This window comes from Phocoena sinus, chromosome 7, assembly GCF_008692025.1.
Source record: "Phocoena sinus isolate mPhoSin1 chromosome 7, mPhoSin1.pri, whole genome shotgun sequence".
Lineage (NCBI taxonomy): Eukaryota > Metazoa > Chordata > Mammalia > Artiodactyla > Phocoenidae > Phocoena > Phocoena sinus.
In genome coordinates, this window is record NC_045769.1 from 66,129,969 (window position 1) to 66,150,289 (window position 20,321).

General features: G+C 37.1%; 1 protein-coding gene across 2 annotated transcripts in view; it reads right to left on the reverse strand.

The window, feature by feature from the left end:
• Positions 1-17,744, reverse strand: part of XIRP2 (xin actin binding repeat containing 2) — a 340,525-nt gene extending 322,781 nt beyond the window's left edge. For both annotated transcript variants that reach the window (XM_032637472.1, XM_032637470.1), the window contains exon 1: positions 17,328-17,744. In XM_032637472.1, coding sequence (XP_032493363.1) covers positions 17,328-17,744 — 417 coding nt within the window. The remainder of the gene's footprint in view (positions 1-17,327) is intronic.
• Between the last annotated feature and the right edge of the window lie 2,577 nt (positions 17,745-20,321).

Below are 20,321 nucleotides of genomic sequence, written 5' to 3' on the forward strand. Positions count from 1 at the left end.
AAAAACCATATGATAATCTCATTGATGTAGAAAAAGCTTTTGACAAAATTCAACACTCATTTATGATAAAAACCCTCCAGAAAGTAGGCATAGAGGGAACTTACCTCAAAATAATAAAGGCCGTATATGACAAGCCCACAGCCAACGTTGTTCTCAATGGTGAAAAACTGAAACCATTTCCTCTAAGATCAGGAACAAGAAAAGGTTGTCCACTCTCACCACTATTATTCAACATAGTTTTGGAAGTTTTAGCCACAGCAATCAGATAAGAAAAGGAAATAAAAGGAATCCAAATTGGAAAAGAAAAAGTAAAGCTGTCACTGCTTGCAGATGACATGATACGATACATAGAGAATCCTAAAGATGCTACCAGAAAACTATTAGAGCTAATCAATGAATTTGGTAAAGTAGCAGGATACAAAATTAATGCACAGAAATCTCTTGCATTCTGATACACTAATGATGAAAAATCTGAAAGAGAAATTAGGGAAACACTCCCATTTACCACTGCAACAAAAAGAATAAAGTACCTAGGAATAAACCTACCTAAGGAGGCAAAAGACCTGTATGCAGAAAACTATGACACTGATGAAAGAAATTAAACATGATACCAACAGATGGAGAGATATACCGTGTTCTTGGATTGGAAGAATCAATATTGTGAAAATGACTCTACTACCCAAAGCAATCTACAGATTCAATGCAATCCCTATCAAATTACTAATGGCATTTTTTACAGAACTAGAACAAAAAATCTTAAAATTTGTATGGAGACACAAAAGAACCTGAAGAGCCAAAGCAATCGTGAGAAAGAAAAATGGAGCTGGAGGAATCAGGCTCCTGGACGTCAGACTATACTACAAAGCTACAATAATCAACACAGTATGGTACTGGCACAAAAACAGGAATATAGATCAATGGAACAGGACAGAAAGCCCAGAGACACGTCCATGTACATATGGTCACCATACTTTTGATAAAGGAGGCAAGAATATACAGTGGAGAAAAGACAACCTCTTTAATACACGGTGATGGTAAAACTGGACAGCTACATGTAAAAGCGTGAAGTTAGAACACTCCCTAACACCATACACGAAAATAAACTCAAAATGGATTAAAGACCTAAATGTAAGAGTGGACACTATAAAACTCTTAGAGGAAAACATAGGAAGAACACTCTTTGACATAAATCACAGTAAGATCTTTTCTGATCCACCTCCTAGAGAAATGGAAATAAAAACAAAAATAAACAAATGGGACCTAATGAAACTTAAAAGCTTTTGCACCGCAAAGGAAACCATAAATGAGATGAAAAGACAATGCTTAGAATGGGAGAAAATATTTGCAAATGAAGCAACTCACAAAGGATTAATCTCCAAAATTTTCAAGCAGCTCATGCAGCTCAATATCAAAAAAAACAAAAAAACAACCTAATCCCAAAATGGGCAGAAAACCTAAGTAGACCTTTCCCTGAAGAAGATATACAGATTGCCAACAAACACATGAAAGGATGCTCAACATCACTAATCATTAGAGAAATGCAAATCAAAACTACAATGAGTTAGCATAAGGTATATTTTTTCTCGTTCTGACTTAATTCACTCTGTATGACAGACTCTAGGTCCATCCACCTCACTACAAATAACTCAATTTTGTTTCTTTTTATGGCTGAGTAATATTCCATTGTATATATGTGCCACAGCTTCTTTATCCATTCTTCTGCCGATGGACACTTAGGTTGCTTCCATGTCCTGGCTATTGTAAATAGAGATGCAGTGAACATTGTGGTACATGACTCATTTTGAATTATGGTTTTCTCAGGGTATATGCCCAGTAGTGGGATTGCTGGGTAGTATGGTAGTCTAACACATATATATGGAATCTAAAAAAAAAAAAAAAGTTTATGATGAACCTAGGGGCAGGACAGGAATAAAGATGCAGAAGAAGAAAATGGACTTGAGGACATGGGGAGGGGGAAAGGTAAGGTGGGACGAAGTGAGAGTGGCATGGACTTATATATACTACCAAATCTAAAGTAGATAGCTGGTGGGAAGCAGCCACATAGCACAGGGAGATCCGCTCGGTGCTTTGTGTCCACCTAGTGGGTTGGGATAGGGAGGGTGGGAGGGAGTTGCAAGAGGGAGGGGATATGTGGATATATGTATATGTATAGCTGATTCACTATGTTATAAAGCAGAAACTAACCCACCATTGTAAAGCAATTATACTCCAATAAAGATGTTTAAAAAAAATGATGCAGGTTGAAAGTATAAAAGGTAGAAACAATAAAAATAAAAAAACAGAAACAACAACAAAAAAAACTACAATGAGGTATCACCACACAACAGTCAGAATGGCCATCATCAAAAAATCTAAAAACAGTAAATGCTGAAGAGGGTCTGGAGAAAAGGGAATCCTCTTGCACTGTTGGTGGGAATGTAAACTGATACAGCCACTATGGAGAACAGTATGGAGGTTCCTTAAAAAACGAAAAATAGAACTACCATACAACCCAGCAATCCCACTACTGGGCATATACCCTGAGAAAACTATAATTCAAAAAAAGTCATGTACTACAATGTTCATTGCAGCTCTATTTACAATAGCCAGGAGATAGAAGCAACCTAAGTGTCCATCAACAGATGAATGGATAAAGAAGATGTGGCATATATATACAATGGAATATTACTCAGCCATAAAAAGAAACAAAACTGAGTTATTTGTAGTGAGGTGGATGGACATAGAGTCTGTCATACAGAGTGAAGTAAGTCAGAAAGAGAAAAACAAATACCGTATGCTAACACATATATATGGAATCTTAAAAAAAAAAAGGTTCTGAAGAACCTAGGTGCAGGACAGGAATAAAGATGCAGACGTAGAGAATGGACTTGAGGACGCGCGGAGTGGGAAGGGTAAGCTGGGACGAAGTGAGAGAGTGGCACGGACATATATACACTACCAAATGTTAAACAGATAGCTAGTGGGAAGTAGCCGCATGGCACGGGGAGATCAGCTCAGTACTTTGTGACCACCTAGAGGGGTGGGATAGGGAGGATGTGAGGGAGATACAAGAGAGAAGGTATATGGGGATATATGTATACATATAGCTGATTCACTTTGTTATACAGCACAAACTAACACAACATTGTAAAGCAAGTATACTCCAATTAAGATGTTGAAAAAAAAAAGAAAAAATAATATACTATGCCCACTCTTAACTGCATCCAGCACCATCCATACCAGCACTACTGCTCTAAATAGAGAGAAATTTGAACCAGCTGACTGTAAACCAGAGGGGGCATGTCTTGTACACCTTCATTATTCAGCAAAGAGTTAAAAAATGACTATAGTGTATAAGACAGTATTTCTAAACATGAGATCAATAGATTCACATAGGGGAAACACTCGGGGTGGTTACTGACAATGTGAAGTTTGGGTATCCGTATCATATCTACTGGATCAGAATCACCTGTGTTGAGGAAGAACCAGTATTCTGTACTGTTAGCAAATTTATGTACAAAGTTCAAGAAAGACAGTATAAAATTGTACTTTTTAAGACAAAAAAAATAGAATGTATGTAGATGGCATACATAAGTATATGATATTGTATACAAGCCCATGACAGTGGAAATTAGAGCTGAGATTATATAACTGAGATGAAGCCTGGACAATAAAAGGTTTACCATAAAGGACTAAGATACCAGACAGGAAGGTAATGTAATAACGTAGGTAAGAAGTGACAAGGGCTAGGTGATAAATGAAAAGTGAAAAGAGAAATTGGGAAATGTGGAGTTGAAGGCGAATGAGCAGGATAAATTAAACTATCAGAGAGAACTCTTGGTCACTGCACACAAGGTGTTGTCATTGAAAATATATGGCCTTTGGGTAAGAAGTTGATTTAGGTGGAGAATAATGAGCTCAGAATTGGGCATTCTGAGGTGGTTGAAGAATATCCACATGGAAGTTTTCAGAATGAGTTAAAAACTGGGGGGACAGAGCTGAGGTAATAGGCTAAGATTGAGATAAACATGTCAGCATCATCTACATAGGGTCAAAAATTGAAATCACAGAAAGAGAAGAATGAATCTGAGCAACTGTCCACAGTAAGTAATTCAGAGAATTAAAAAGAAGCACAAAAAGCAGAAAGAAGCAGACTATATTCCTGTTCATTAAATTTAAAAAATTTTATTTGGTCTTGACCTACTATCTTCCTCCTCTCTGGTTGCCTTCTTCAGCAGCTTTTAGGCTTCTAAATTTCTCATAGTTAGAGGTTTCCTCTACATTTTGATTTTATCAATTAGAGAATTTGCTTTCTAATGAGTATTAAAATAAACTGCAAAGTTTTTTTTCTTTTCTTTTAAAAAATGTCTCAAAAGGGAACCCTCGCACACTGTTGGTGGGAATGTAAATTGGTGTAGCCACTATGGATAGCAGAATGGAGGTGTCGCAAAAACCTAAAACTCGAACTACCGTTATGACTCAGCAATTCCACTCCTAGGTATTTATCCAAAAAATGAAAACACTAATTCAAAAAGGTACATGCATGTCAATGTTCATAGCAGTATTATTCACAATTGCCAAGATATGAAAGCAATCCAAGTGTCCATCAACAGACGAATGGATAAAGATGTGGTATATATATGTATATATGTGTGTATATATATATATATATGCATACACATGTAATACTACTCAGCCATAAAAAATAATGATCTTTTGCCGTTTGCAATAACATGAATGTACTTGGAGAGTATTATGCTGAGTGAAATAAGTCAGAGAAAGACAAATGCTGCGTTATATCACTTATATGTGGAATCTCAAAAATAAAACTAGTGAATATAAAAATAAAATCTCACGTTTTCTCTCTCTTTTCCTTCAAATATCTCTAAATATCTTTCTTTGGGTCAAGTTACACTAAAATCATCTCTGCTTCTATTCCTAGACCCTGAAGGAGAAATAAATAGGCCATCATTGATTGCTTTCACTTCTTTATTAAGCTCCTTGTTAGTGTGGAAGTTATTTTGCACAAAGTTTCTTGTTCATTAGAGTAGAAAATTTCAGCTTACTCTAAACTCTATTAGCCAAATAGACATAATACAAAAACTAGCCTTTAGTAATAAAGCCTCTGGGACTTCCCTGGTGGTCCAGTGGGTAAGACTCCATGTTCCCAGTGCAGGGGGCCAGGATTCAATCTCGGGTCAGGGAACTAGATCCCCCATGCACCCCGCAACTAAGAAGTCTGAATGCCGCAAATAAAAGATCCTGCATGCAGCAACTAAGACCCGGCGCAGCCAAAATAAATAATTAATTAAAAAAAAAGAATAAAGCCTCTGGACTCAGCCTGTTTGGACAATTCCTTTTTCAACCTCTTCACAGAGGGACCTTAGACAAAGAGGGTTTATTTTTACTAAGCCTCTATATTCTCATCTGCATAATGATGATGCTGTCCTAGCTTACCTCATAGGGTAGTTATGAAAATTAAAAGAGAAAATATATTTCAAGTGCTTACATAGCTGGCACACAATGGTCATTGACTTTTTAAATGTATTTATTCAAAATATGAAGTTTATTTATGCCATATTTTATCAAAGTAAAATGACATCATTATTTTATGTACCTCTAAGAAAAGGGGAAAATCCTGGCAAATTATGAAATGCCATTGACTACAAGAAGCATGTCAATTTCATGTGAAAAAATATGTCTTAGAATTGAGTATATCAAGTAGTGTTTGTGGTATACAAAGTTTAAGAGTTGTGTGATTTCTATGACTGGCTAGGATCCATTTATACCAGAAAAACAGCTGTGAGATCTTGTATGAAAATGGACAATATGAATCCAGAGAACACTCAGAGAGTAGTAATTAATATTGTGGGCTTTGGATTGAGATAGACTTGGGTTCAGATCCCTGCTCTATTACTTACCAATGGTGTACCCTTGGACTAGTTATTTAACTTGTCCACCCTGCAGCTGTAAAATGGGAATAACGATAGTTCTAAATTTAAGATGACTGTGAGTATTAAATGGGCAGCGATACTCATGAAGCCTTCAACAAAGTACCTGGCAAATACTGTGTTTAAAAATTAGTACTTGCTAGCCATTCACAGCAGCACAGTGCCTTATCCTCCAGGGGTCTAGGGGCAGACCAATGTTAGGATGAGGTGAGGCATTCAGGGATAACATCAAAAATACGTGGGACCTGCAAAAAAAGCTATACCTATAAACCAAAGAGCAAACTTGAAACATATCTCAGGGAAACCACAATTGCTGGTCCTTGATAAATAAGTCTTTTTAGAGACATTGACACATGCCCTACATCCTCTCAAATTTACTTTTAAACATAAAATATATTTTTAAAAGCCTATGTATTAGTGTGTGTGTGTATGAGGCTATGGAAGAGAAAGAAAATTTGTCTGTGGTACTCCTGGTTTTTGCTTGTTTTTATTGTTGTTTTTTATACTTTGAATTTCCTTTCCTATGAGAATTTCAAACATATTTCAAAACACAAGTAAAAAAATTGCCCTAGGGGTTTCCCTGGTGGCACAGTGGTTAAGAATCTGCCTGCCAATGCAGGAGACACGGGTTCGAGCCCTGGTCCGGGAAGATCTCACATGCAGCAGAGCAACGAAGCCCGTGTGCTACAGCTACTGACCCTGTGCTCTAGAGCCCGCAAGCCACAACTACTGGGCCCACATGGCACAACTACTGAAGCCCGTGCGCCTAGAGCCCATGCTCTGCAACAAGAGAAGCCACGACAATGAGAAGCCCCGCGCACCGCAACAAAGAGTGGCCCCCACTCACCGCAACTAGAGAAAGCCTGCACGCAGCAACGAAGACCCAAAACAGCCATAAATAAATAAATTTATTTTTAAAAAATTGCCCCAGCACTCAAAAATAAAGGTAAATGGGAAAGAGATTAAATTATAACATCATTATGACCAGAAATGGATATATTTTATATCATCTTTATCATTAATAAAAGATTCTGACATCTAATCAAGGTTGAAATCAGAACATTCTAATTAATTTAAATGTTTGCTCCGGACATGGCTCCATGAATGGCAGTGGGGGGAGAACTGCATCATTATGATGTATTACCATGGTTTAGAGCAATCTGTCTGATGGCATCTAATAAATGACTTTACATTGACATAAAACAAGTTAGTACACTATTAAGTACCATAAATCATATTTGGTAGTAGGTGTAGATGAGAAACATTAACGGAGATTGAATTTGTTTCAGGTGTTTGAAACTCACTGCGTTCACTTACCACTACACATTAAACAAAGAAATAGCTTTCCAAGTAGGAAAATGTATTAACCATTTGATTTCCACACACAGTATAGTGAGTGCAAAACAGGTGCTAAAATAGAGGTACAGTTTGGTGTCTAAAGGCTGGTTGATATCCAGGAAGAGGGTACCAGGGTGACTGTACCTGTTGTAATAGCCACATCCATTCTGAATTATCAGTGCCTCCAGTGCACTTCATGCTAAATATCTTGAATTTCAACCCTTTCAAATGATTCCAGACTTCTAAGTTCAGTTAAAGAACTTCACTTGAGGAATAAACCAGGCAACTACATTAAAGAAGGCTTTACTATATCAACCCTGGGGATTGGTACTCAGTAAGAAAGACCAGATAGGGGAGCCTATGAAATTAAGAAAGTTGGCATCAGAGGGGCTAGCTCCAAAGAGAAGGAAGATATTTTAGGAGCATTGGGAAATCTATCAAAAAACTATTTTATACACCAAAAAGAGGGTGAACATTTTGGAGGGGCTGGCAATGTATTCTACAGATTGAAGTCTGCTGTCAAATCAGCAACAGAACGGCAATAGTAGTTATAGTTCCTGGAGTTTGAGTCTGAGACAAGAGATAATTTGAGTTTCTTGAATTTGATGCAGTGACTTAGAAGGACTATAATCAAGACAGAACCAACAGTTTAAATAACAGCAACACCTACTACAACTACAATAAAAACAAGGCAAGCACTCTACTTCTGAAAATGTAGTGAAACTCAGTGAGTGGAAATGGGGTATAAATTTAAAGCTGATCTAACTACAGAGCTGTCCATAACACTCAGCTTCTGAACTACTGATTGGGCTCCTTAAATTCTCCTTGCTAGAAAAACAATTAATTGCAGAGAACCTGAGATTATAGGCAGAGATTAAATGGCTAAAACTTCCAAAGTTTTAGAAGTACAGGAGTAGTGAGCTAGGAATCGTGGTCTACAAAGGGATATAAAAATAATAAATCTGTGAGGTTTGGAAAAATCAGGACAAAAGAGGCCATAATCCTCCACTCCACAGTGCTAACGCCTCAAGAATGATCATAATATTTATTTAATTTTTTATTTTGAAAGAACATTATACTTATGGGAAAGTTGCAAGAATACAGAGATTCCTATATGCCATTTGTTCAGCTTTCCCTGATCTTAACATTTTATTTAGTCACAGTATGACTGTGAAGCCAAGCAATATGTAGACCTTATTAGAATTTCACCAACTTTCCCACTGAGGCCCTCTTCTGGCCCACGATTCAAAGATCCCGTCCTCAATTTAGTTATCACATCTCTTTAGTCTCCTCCAGTTTGTGGCGGTTTCTCAGTATTTGTCCAGCATGGCCTTGCCACTTTTGAAGAGTAATGGCCAGCTGCTTTATATCATCCCCGTATACATGGGTTTAAATGATGTTTCTCATGATTAAGTTGAGATTACATAGTTTCGGCAAGAATACCATAGGAGTGGTATTTTGCCCTTTATAGTACATTCAGGGGGTACACGATATCAATATATCTTATTACTGGTGATATTAATTTTGATCACTTGGGGTTTGTTTTGTGTGTGTGTGTGTGTGTGTGTTTCCTGAGTCTGTCTACACTACATGGAAGTTTAGCTGTCAGAGTGCTGTGGAAGGGATCCCTGTGTTATTAGAAAGAGAGGCAAAGCCCTGAGGCTGTTCTTCGGGGCAAAGGTTCCAGGAACAAGCATTACTGGTCTCCTGTGACAAGTTCTAAACACCTTGCAGGTGCCTGCAGGAGCAGTTGGCCCCAAGGATATGCAATGGAATGGTGCGTTCGGCTGGCTGTAGACTTGGACCTTAGTAGACATCAGATTGTGGCCCCAGGGCTCCATGCTTGAAGCCCCAGGTGCTGCCCTGGGGCCTTCCTTCTCCTAGAAGACTATAGATTTCTGGCCCACATGTATGCAGTTCACTGCCCTATTTTGGCTTAGGGCGGTCTCCCCTCTGCACAGCCTTTGGGCCAGAGCCAGTTGCTCAGTACCTGGTCAGGAACCCTTGGGCAAGGTGCCATTGCGATGTGACACTGACTGTGAGGTTGGGCTCAGTGATGATGAGGATTGGGGTTTACTTGATAAAAGCCTTGAGCCAGACTTTCCATTTAGTCTGGAAAGAGGCGCCCAAATGTCTGTTGGACCAGTTGTCTGTCAGGCACTGTCTAGCACTCAGCTTCATGCTTTGAGATGCCAGATCAAGTGCTCATCTCATTAACTCAGTTCTGATAAAACTGCTTTGACATAGTCTCTGGAGGTGACAAGATGTGGGCTAGGGAGAGGGAGAAGGTGAGGATGAGATGGCATTTGGACTGCTGGTTCAGTGATTAGAATGTCATTTCCATGGCCCTTGGTGGAGACAAAGGCCCTGAATAAAAACCAAAATTCTCCCTATTTAAGCATCCTTCCCAATGTAATGTTTTCTTTATTTCTCCTTTTAGCTTATCCTGATGGTAAGGTAAAAAAAAAACAAACCTGGTAGCATATGAAAATCAGCCATGGGAGGACAGGAAAGGGGAAAAAGAGTCATGTGTGGGACTCACAGAATTAATTCAGTCAGTAAGAAGAAATGTCGGCTAATCATCAGGGGGAGACAGGGTGGGTAAAAGAAAGTGGGTTTGCAGCAGAGGCGGCAGAGCTGGTATCAATTTTCTTATAAAACAAGGGTGCAAACCCTCACTAGTTTTTCAAGTAAAATATCAAAGAATGCCAATCCATAACCCGACAGCAGTTCTCCCAGTTGAAGGTGAGTCAATATTGCTTAACATCTTTCTGTGGTTACTGGCACTACATTCTCTACAGTCATATTGTGACTGCATATATCACTGCAAGACACAAATGAGAGGAGATAGCAGTTTCCTCGGAAAGTCTTTAAGGGCACACAGATATGTTCAGTTGGGAATGTTACCATCAGATCACAGAGCTATCTTTTCTTCAACTAACATAAAACACTGCACAGGAGGCAGTAAAATAATAAACATGTAAATGGAGGAAAAGAACAACCAAAGAACACTAAAAATATCTGGAAGAACAAATTATATTGTGAAGAAAAAGCAGCACAAAATGAAACAAAATATGGCCCATCCTTGTGGTGTCTTTGAAGTCCAAGTTTAATTTGTTCTCTGTGTGTGTGTGTGAATACAATAAACACTTTTATACCATGTAAGTCTCATCTCTTTCGGATTTGGATTTTTGACTAAGCACCGGTGACTTCTCTTAATCAGAAAGAACAATGAAGGTGGCAAACATATCTCTGCCTAGGGTCTTAATAAAGCTTTGAAAACTATAATTTAACAAATTTTCTTTTCATCTCAAAATGGGATTGTAACCCATGTTGGAAAGTTTCATTAACATTTGCTCCACTCAGTGAGAGCCCTTCTAGTGGGGCCTTTGCAAAAGACTAAGGTGTTGTCAGACTGAAATAAAAGCTGCTTCGCCCAGAGTACTTTTCCAATTTTAGAAACCATAGAGTGTAAGCTTCTGCCTTTAGGTGAGAAAACAAAAGCCCATTGAGATTAAATATTTTCTCTGAGGACATTTACTGAGTTACACAAATGATACTGGAGAAGAGAAAATAGAAGAAATATTAATTTGGTGCTACTTTGGTGTTATTTCTTTTTTGTGTGTGTGTGTGTGTTATTTCTTAAATTTCATTTGGTGCTACCTCTTAAATACCTCTTCTCTTTCAGGTGTTATATAACTTTATCTTCACAAAAATCCTGTGCTGTATTAATTTCCTTATTTTATAGGTGTGAAATTAAGGATTAACGAGGTGAAATAACTCATTCAAGTTCACACAATGAGGAAGTAGCCGAGCCAAGGTTTCCAGCTGATCCTTTGTCACCAAATATGATTTCATACGCTATGCTGAAATGAAAATTACAATTCTGTATAATATATCCTCTAACAGAAAAAATAAAGGAGTGATCTCATTAAACTATTTATTCAGTTCTACAAAATCTACTTGCTCATTTTTCAGGCAAAGGAAAATATATTTTCTTTCTTCAAAGATCTTTAAAACTCTTCCCATAGGAAAAAATATATTTATCTCTATATTTTTGAGAGTTTGGTGGACAGATATTTCAGCAATAATTTTCAAGATTGTACTAACCTCCATCTCATTAGATGTTTTTACAAAATACATTATGCTTGACAGAAATTATTTCAGAAATACTGGAGAGACAGGAGGGTGGGAGATGGAGAATCATAGGCTGTGACAGAGGTAATTGCCTTCAAAGAGTAGTGTTTCTTGCTCTCTGAGATTAGAGATAAATTAATCCCTGAGTCCCCACATGCCCAAGTGTAAGGAGCAAATATAAGTTCAAGCATCTAATGAAGTGATTTTGTAGTGGAAGCAAACTGCAAGCCATGACTCACCTGTGCTTTTAAAGGCTTGATTTTATGCAGAACTAAAAAGTAGGAGATGAAAAATTGGTCATTAAATGAAAAACCAGAGGCTTTGATTATTGGAGGGAATGAAAATAACATTCGGGAAACTATGCCATATTTAATTGTTTATATCCTATTCAATCACTGATGCACATGTAGGTCCATAGTCCCTTAGCCTGTGTCTTCATGTTCTCCTTTAAGCCTCCAATCATACAATAGATCATATTAATGCATTCTGAGGCAGCACAACTAGCTAGAATAGGGTGATTGTGCTTCCTGGGTTTGATCAAGTTCAGCTCATTTTTGAATGCTCTATGTCAACTTAGGACCTAAGTAAATTAGAGCAACAGTCTCTGCTGGAACATTAGGTAAATTCAACCTGATTGCACAAGTGAGTGAGATTTTTGAGAAAGATCATAACTGTGCATTAAAAACACAAGTAAGTCACTAAGTAATCTACTGTGAAAATCAGATCATTTACTATTTGCAGTCTAAAAACATGAATGGAATAAAGGCAAAAATTAATTATTAACTGAAGCAATAAACCCCTTATTTACACTGGGATCACAGTGAAGGCTGAAGTGATCCTTTAGGGGGGCTTGCTCAGTGGTCTCACTGTCCCAGCACTATGGACAGCAACTAGGAACTTAGAAAAAGAAGGAAGAACTTGTACAACCTGTTCTGCTCCAAATTAGTCTAAACACTGCTGCTATTCAGAACTTACTACCCAGAGTTAAGAGTTGATTTTGTTTAAAAATTGTGTGTATATTCCACATAAATTCTATCATCCATAGAAGAAACATGAACTAAAGCAAGTGTGTCTCACACGTGCTTTGTGTTTATTTGTTGCCTTAAAGTATTCTTTCTTTTCTTCTTCTTTTATTATAGTAGTGTAGTAGTAGTAGTAATAATTTTGCCAAACTTTCCTGATAAATTCATCCTTTTAGGTGACTATGTGTTGCATATCAAATACAGATCATCCAAAACTAATATTTATTAATGTTGCCTGGTTACTTAAAGTTACAAGCATTCATATCATCGACTACATGTAGAAGAAAGCCAAGATCTGATTTTGAAACATAGGAATATGTTCATCAGGGAAGAACAAAGGAAAACTCAAAATCATACACCACCCAACCATTTTTAACAATGTTTGAAGAGCCTACAATATAACTGTATTAGTTTCTTATATCTGCTGTAACAAATTATCACTACACAAATTTGTGTTGTTTAAAACAACACAAACTTATGATCATATAGTACTGGATATCAAAGTCTGAAGTTAGTGTCACTGGGCTAAAGTCAAAATGTCTTTAGGGCAGCATTCCTTCAGGGTCCTCTAGGGGGGTACTGGTTTCCTTGCTTTTTCCAGTTTCTAGAGGCTGCCCACATTGCTTGGGTCATGGCCCTATACTACTCCCATCTCTGCTTCTGTCATCATATCTCCTCTGATTATCTCTCACTCTGACATTTCTGCCTCCCTCTTATAAAGACCCGGTTTCCACCTGGTATACTTCGGGAGAATCTTTGCATCTCAAGATCCTTAACTTAATCACATTTCAAAGTTCCTTTTGCCATATCAGTAACATATTCACAGGCTCTGGGGATCAGGATGTGGACATCTTTGGGAAGCCACTATTCTGCTTTCCACAATAATTATCATCACTGTAGTCAATTAACTGAATCTAAGAGAAGAATAAGAAATGAATTTTATCCACAAATAATTATCAACATGGATCCTTTTGTGTAAGGTCCTCTTCCTAATATTTGCATTAATTCATGATATATTAAACCACTCTGATTCTTCAATGTATTTAAGTAAACTTGCCTGTGGTAGATTGTTTACAAAGTAGCTCCAATTGTTCCTCTCCTTGTATCCATTTACCTTTGCAAATGTAAGTTTACAACTCCTCCTATCAAGAGGTGAAGTATATTTCAGCACATTAAAATCTGGCTTGTTTTGTGACTATTTTGGCAAATAGAATATGGAGAAATGATGTGTAAGTTCTGAGCAAAGACCTCCAGAGGCCTCGGGAAGTTCCACTATTTTTCTTGAAACTTCTATGACCTGGGCATAAATCTGGGCAACCTGCTGGAGGAGGAAAGACCACATGGGGCAGAGCTGAGTTGTTCCAGCTCTGTAGCCATCCTAGACTAGCCAGACCCCTGCTGACTTGGCCACTGACCATAGATGTATGAGGGAGACCAGAAAACACTAGATAAACTTCCCAGCTCACCAGAGACTTGTAAGCAATCACAAATGCTTATTGTTTACAGCTGCTAATTTTGGGGTGGCTTGTTACACAGCAAATGCTAATGGATACATTGCCTTATATAATAACAGTTTAATATTTCTTAGTGTTCCAAGTGGATATGACATTCTTTCCAAAATTTATAATCCTAGATTCTTGTAAATTCTTAAAAACTCTTTTAAAATCATGTTCCATACCATTTATTTGGGATAATGTCTGTGTGAATTTATGTCTTTGAATCACAGTCTGCCTCATGAGCATAAAAATCTTCAGTTTAAAAGTTCATTCAAAGTTGCTTTTATAAGGTGTTTTAGAAATGATAACAATAGGTTGTGTCTCACTTTGGAAATTATAAAATGTCAGCTGGCAAATTATTTTAAGATTTTCTCATTAATTTTCTATTGCAATTATATTAGGATAAATTGTTTTAACAAAAGCTCTGGAATACAGTGAATACTTTTAGGGGTTGAGATCATCTCTCTTTTATGAGCTTACCTACTTATAGAAAATAATATTGGCTCTTATAGTTTCTTTTTCCAATTAACAAAATACTTTTCTAAACTATCTGTTAATGGAGACTTTTTAATAAATAAAGACATGTTTCTCCTATGTTCATTGAAAATGCTTTAAACAAATATCCTTGTGTGCATATCTGTAAATATATATACATATATATAAAAGATTCCATGCCTTTAAAAATTCTGTAAACTTAGACTGAACTTCAATAATTTTATGAACTTTTTCTTAACAAGTGCCTTTTGCTGAAGTTTTCTTCTACAGCAACATTAAAATGCAGTTCTTATTTATTATTGATGAGATGATCTGCTAATTGCAAGAACTTTTCTTATCTGTAATTATTTTCTGTCCTTGCTTTAAATATCATAAATATTGAATATCTTTCCCCACATCACCAGTATCTCAACAGAGAGTTTCCATAAATATAAGCATCAGTGTTACAAAGTAGCTAGAATATTTTTGGATAATTTACGCAAATAACTGTTATTAATTTATAATAATAACAGAAAGTACTGATATGAGAAAGAAGAAAGATATCTATAGAAATAAAGGGTTAAGTTGTATATAATTACTAAGCTTTTGCATGAAATATATAATTTTAAATTAAGGGGAGCTAGGACTCTTTTCACATGCTTAGTAACATCACAAAATGATTCACTGGAGGAAAGTAAGTTAATTCCTCATTGGATTCTCATTTTTCTTTTCCTTTTTTCCTTCTTCTTCTAGAAGTCATATGGAATTTATATAGAGAGTTCTGCAAACATTAACATTCATTTATATAAAATTATTCTAAAATTCATGTGTGTCTCTGCAGATGAGAAATTTCTAAATGTACAATCCATGTTTCATACATTTAGGGCAATACCATATTATGGCATAGTACCTTAGAATACACAGAACACAGCATATTAAATATGTTAACCAGCTTCCCTGGTGGCACAGTGGTTGACAATCTGCCTGCCAATGCAGGGGACACGGGTTTGAGCCCTGGTCTGGGAAGATCCCACATGCCACCGAGCAACTAGGCCCGTGAGCCACAACTACTGAGCCTGCGCGTCTGAAGCTTGTGCTCCGCAACAAGAGAGGCTGCGACAGTGAGAGGCCTGCGCACCGCGATGAAAAGTGGCCCCCGCTTGCCGCAACTAGAGAAAGCCCTCGCACAGAAACGAAGACCCAACACAGCCAAAAATAAATAAATAAATAAATGTTAAACAAATTTCATTTTTGTAAACCAGTGTTTTCACATATCTGACTTCTTTCCATAATTATTTTTATAGGCACCAGATCCAAAAATCACATAGCATACCAATAGTAGGAATCTCATATTTCAACCAGAAACCCTTATTAATTTTTCTTTTTTTTTTTTTACTATTTTGTACTGCTCCGGATGAGGATGGGTTATATTACATAATTTATAAGGACGACGACTTCTACCTTTGGCCATTTCTTTTGTCAATTATCTTGAGTAAATGTCAAAATTGTTACACTAAAGTCAACAGAGAGTGAATGGAAACTCTTTTCTGTGGCTTTACTTTTCTTAATTCATTAAGATAAAAATAAATGACATTGTAAATATCTACATTAAGTGTACCCCAATCCCTAGACATCCAACTAAAAAATATCATAAAGCCATAAACAAAGAGGATTGCACCTGTAGAATAAAAAGGAGGGAAACAAAGTCCTCAAACTGGAGACTGGTAAGCAGTTGTATTTTTTGAAAAATCATCTAGTTTCAACATAACCTCATAAATATAACTTCACATTCCTTATTCTCATTAAACCAAGTTGAGTTACTTGATACACAAGAATGGTCTCATCATAACTACTGTATATGTCCCAGTACAAAACATGGGAGCAACTATTAGCAAAATAATTTATTTTGAAAATTTTTCTATTTCTGTGAAGACTTCAATGAAGGCTAATTATCCATTAACAAGAATAGGACTGTGCCTCCCTGTTAGCTGTCACTAGGTTAAAAAAGGAAAAAGAACAGAGCATGGAGTTTGCTTCCCAATGGAAAACCTGAGATCATTTATTAATCCTTTATGAAATTCAACTATACTCTCTTATGTAGGGGCCCTAATGAGTGTAAAAAATTCAAGCGATTTAGTTTAAACAGTAGTTGCTTTTAATTGACAACAGAAGTATAAATGTGGTCTTCATCAATAATGTTGCTAATCTTATTTCCTGCATTTGATTAAATGTACCATTTAGCTAATAGACATATTTTATATGTGACATTATAATATACCATAATCACTGAGGCATAATCATCATCTACCACAAAATATTCCAGACTGTATGCTCAGTGGGTATACACATATTATAGATAATTCTCACAAGATCCCTGGGAAGTAGCAGATTAACACATTTATATTCACGAGGTTAAGTGTCATGCAGCTAGAGAAGTAAATAGCAGGTTTCAGGATTAAAATCTAGGTCACTGTTGGTTCCAGAGCCTTCACTTGTTCCATTTCACCATCATTACTGATAAATTCTCGTGGAGTTCTAGCTTAATGCAGCACCATTTGTTAGATGTTTGAAGTACAAAGACAGGTAAGAAATTGTCCTTGCCTCTAAGGAACTTACAACTTAGTTGTGGAAACAAGGCACGTACATAAAGAAACATCAGTATAAAAGGCCCTATCAGAGCTGTTTTTGTGGGAGTGAAAGGAGGTCGGGTCCCCATTGGAACAGACCATAGAGGAAGTCAATAACAGAGGATGCCACATTTCACACTGTATTACATGGTTGCTTCAGGACATCTGTCTAGAATAGTAGTGAGGCGGAAAAAAATTACATGCTTAGAAATAAATGGCAGACTAGGCAAGATGCCTTACTTGTCTACTGTAAATTTGGACTCCGAATCAACGGCTCCTTACCTTCTGGCTATACTCAGCTGGTCCGGCTTGTCTGTTTCCACTCCTAGGAGCTTCAAACACACTCCTCAGCTCATCAAGGGCGATGGAGAAGCGTTCGATCCTGCGCCGACCACTCAAGGAATCCTCCTTCAGCACTTCTGGCCGGCCATAGTCCCTAGAGTTGTCACTCTTGTCCTCAGGAAACTTCTCTTCAGGCTCTGAGCTCAACATCTCTTCTCCAACACTGCGGGGCAGATTTGGGGGATCTGGAGGTCCAGGCACTGAAGCTGCCTCTCCTTCAGGTTCAAGCAATTTGTTTTCTTGAGGCTGGAAGAGCCTGCAACGACTGCCCCTGGGACTACACTCATTTTTCTGGTAATCGCTGGATTCCCATTTCTGCCGCAGGAGGTTCAGGGAGCCCTTCTGCATTGGAAACATCGATGATGCCAGGTTGTCCTGCAATATCAAAAGTCCTTTCATCAAAGATATGCATGTGAGTAATTTTCCAAACACTGTGTTTAGGAGTGCCAGCTCTTGGGATTTGTATTTCAGTGTAGAAATCCAGCTTTGCTATATAATTTCTGGCTCTTGACCCTATATGAAGCTATGTCAGTTAACCTAGAATTAGATTATGGAGAGGACTGATTTGTACAGCCGAGGACATTTGACTCTAAAGAGACAAAACTAGGAAAACGTGATTTTCTTCCCTCTTCCTTCTATGTAAAATCAGTCAATAATTACTTACAAAGTAAAATTTGAATAATATTCACTCATCATTTAGTATGTTCTGAGAAAAGAGCAATTAACAAGTCCAACAGGAGTGAAAGGGGTTTGTTTCCTTCCTGTAACCATTCAGGATTTTCTTGGTTTCTGCAAATGTATTACTTTAAAAGTAATGGACTAATAGCTAAAAGTTACTAAGTTTTTGCTATAAGAAAAACACTTTGATAATAATTTATATGTATATCTCATTTTAATCCCAACGTTCTCACAAGGAGTTAGTTGCTACTATGAACACTATTTTCCAGGTAAGGAAATTGAGAAGTAATTTGCCCAGGGTACTGTGTGACAGAGCCTGGATTTGAAACACATCTGTGTGACTCCAGTATCTTCCCTTTTAACCACTGGAGTGTAATGTCTCTTTTTTACTTTAATTCATATCTCATTATGAAAGTGATTAAAATTTAACTTTGTTATAGAGTTTTGTGGTGAGTAGAAAAAGAAACCAAATGGTAGATTGCACTTTTAACAGAAACAAACACATACACACACATACCAAAATCATAGGCATCAAGAGCTATACACTAGCATGAATTTTTATCATAGAAATAGCTACTTTCTGTTGTAACCCAGAGATTCTACACTGCAAATTTGGGGCTTCAAAAAATAAATTCCGCTCTTGAGGGATGATGCATTTTCCTGGAAAAGTATTAGCACAGTGGGTATGGTAAACAACCTTACTTAGGTTAAGTGAAAGTATCTCAAAAGGTCACCTAGTACAATGGCTCCAGACTTCTTTGACTGTCAACCACATTATAAAAAACATGTTATGCACTGGGACTCAGCGCATATACAACATTAGTAAATTTATACACATATATATATGAAACAAACTTTTGTTTTCATTAAATAATACTTTCCCTTACTATGTGAAATGTCTGGTGATATTTTCTACTCTAATACCCTTCACTTAAAAAAAAATGTTTTCTATCCACTAATGCTTCATGGATTGCTGGCTAGCTCTATACTTAGAGCAGGAGTTCAGTCCCAGGTTGGGTTTTACTAACTGTGTGACCTTGCAAAAGCTTCATTGGTAAAATGGATTTATATACATTATGGCTTTATTTTGAGGAATACATTAGATAATGCATAAAATGTCTAGTGTGAATTAGTCCCCCAACAGCTGTTAATTCCACTCCCAGCCCCATCTCTGGCTAACTCATTTTAATCACTCAAATATTTATGCTAAACAGGAGCCTCCTAGATAGGAAAGCTTTCAGGAGGAATGAGGATATTTTAAGCCACAAATCCATAGACTGAACAGACCGGGAAATTTGGCTTTAATAAATTGCTAATTAATAAATTTGGATTAGTCTCTTATTATAGAAAGTCTCAATAAAACAGTAGCACCCAATAAGACCTGAATATCTGTTTGGGAAAATGATCAGCATATGTTGAGAATCTAATCAACATATGCTGGAAATGCCTGTGTCTCATGTATAAATGGACTTCAGAAAAGATCTTATTAGCAAGAGCTTATTAGCAATGGTGGGAACATTGTCACAGCTGGTAATAGTGACCTCATGAGGTGATTTAATGAAAGAATTGTTTCTGAGCCAACCTTGCATAGTTAGGAATGGAAAGGTGGGAGGAAAAAAATTGGCAAATGGAGGAGGAAAACCATTTTTCTTATATAGAAAAGGCGATCCAAACATTCAAAACTGATTTGGAACTTCTGGCTCTAGATAAAGATGGAATAGACATATTTTTCTCAATTCCTCTTTCTAAATATAGCTAAAAACACTGGAACTAATATGTAAAAGGAAACGAGGACTCTGAAAGGTGGAGCGAAGGCAGACAGCCTAGGAACTTTTGCACTTGAGGAACAAGATGGTGGTGAATTCCCTGGGTTTTCTTTTAGTCTTATATATCCAGAACATGTTGCTCGAAGAGACACTAACCCAAAGACTCCAATGGGAACAAACAAAATTCCCTAAGAATAGCCTGCTCTCTCTAGCTAAGAAGTAGGAAAGGGGAAAGTTAGCAAAGGTGTTAGACAATAATTGCTATATGTCAGGCAAATAATGAAATATACCCAAAATATGTGTGGGTTTTTTCCCCACATCAGCAAATTCTCCAACTCTCTGGACTCCAACTGGGTGACCTAAAGTTCAGTTTAATTTTGACACTAACTATCTGGCATTAGCACAAATTCCAAAGGTTAAGGTCTCAGTTCCACAAGACTGCCCCCACTTCAGAGGCCAGTTACAAGTTCCAGGTTGCCACCTGTACCTC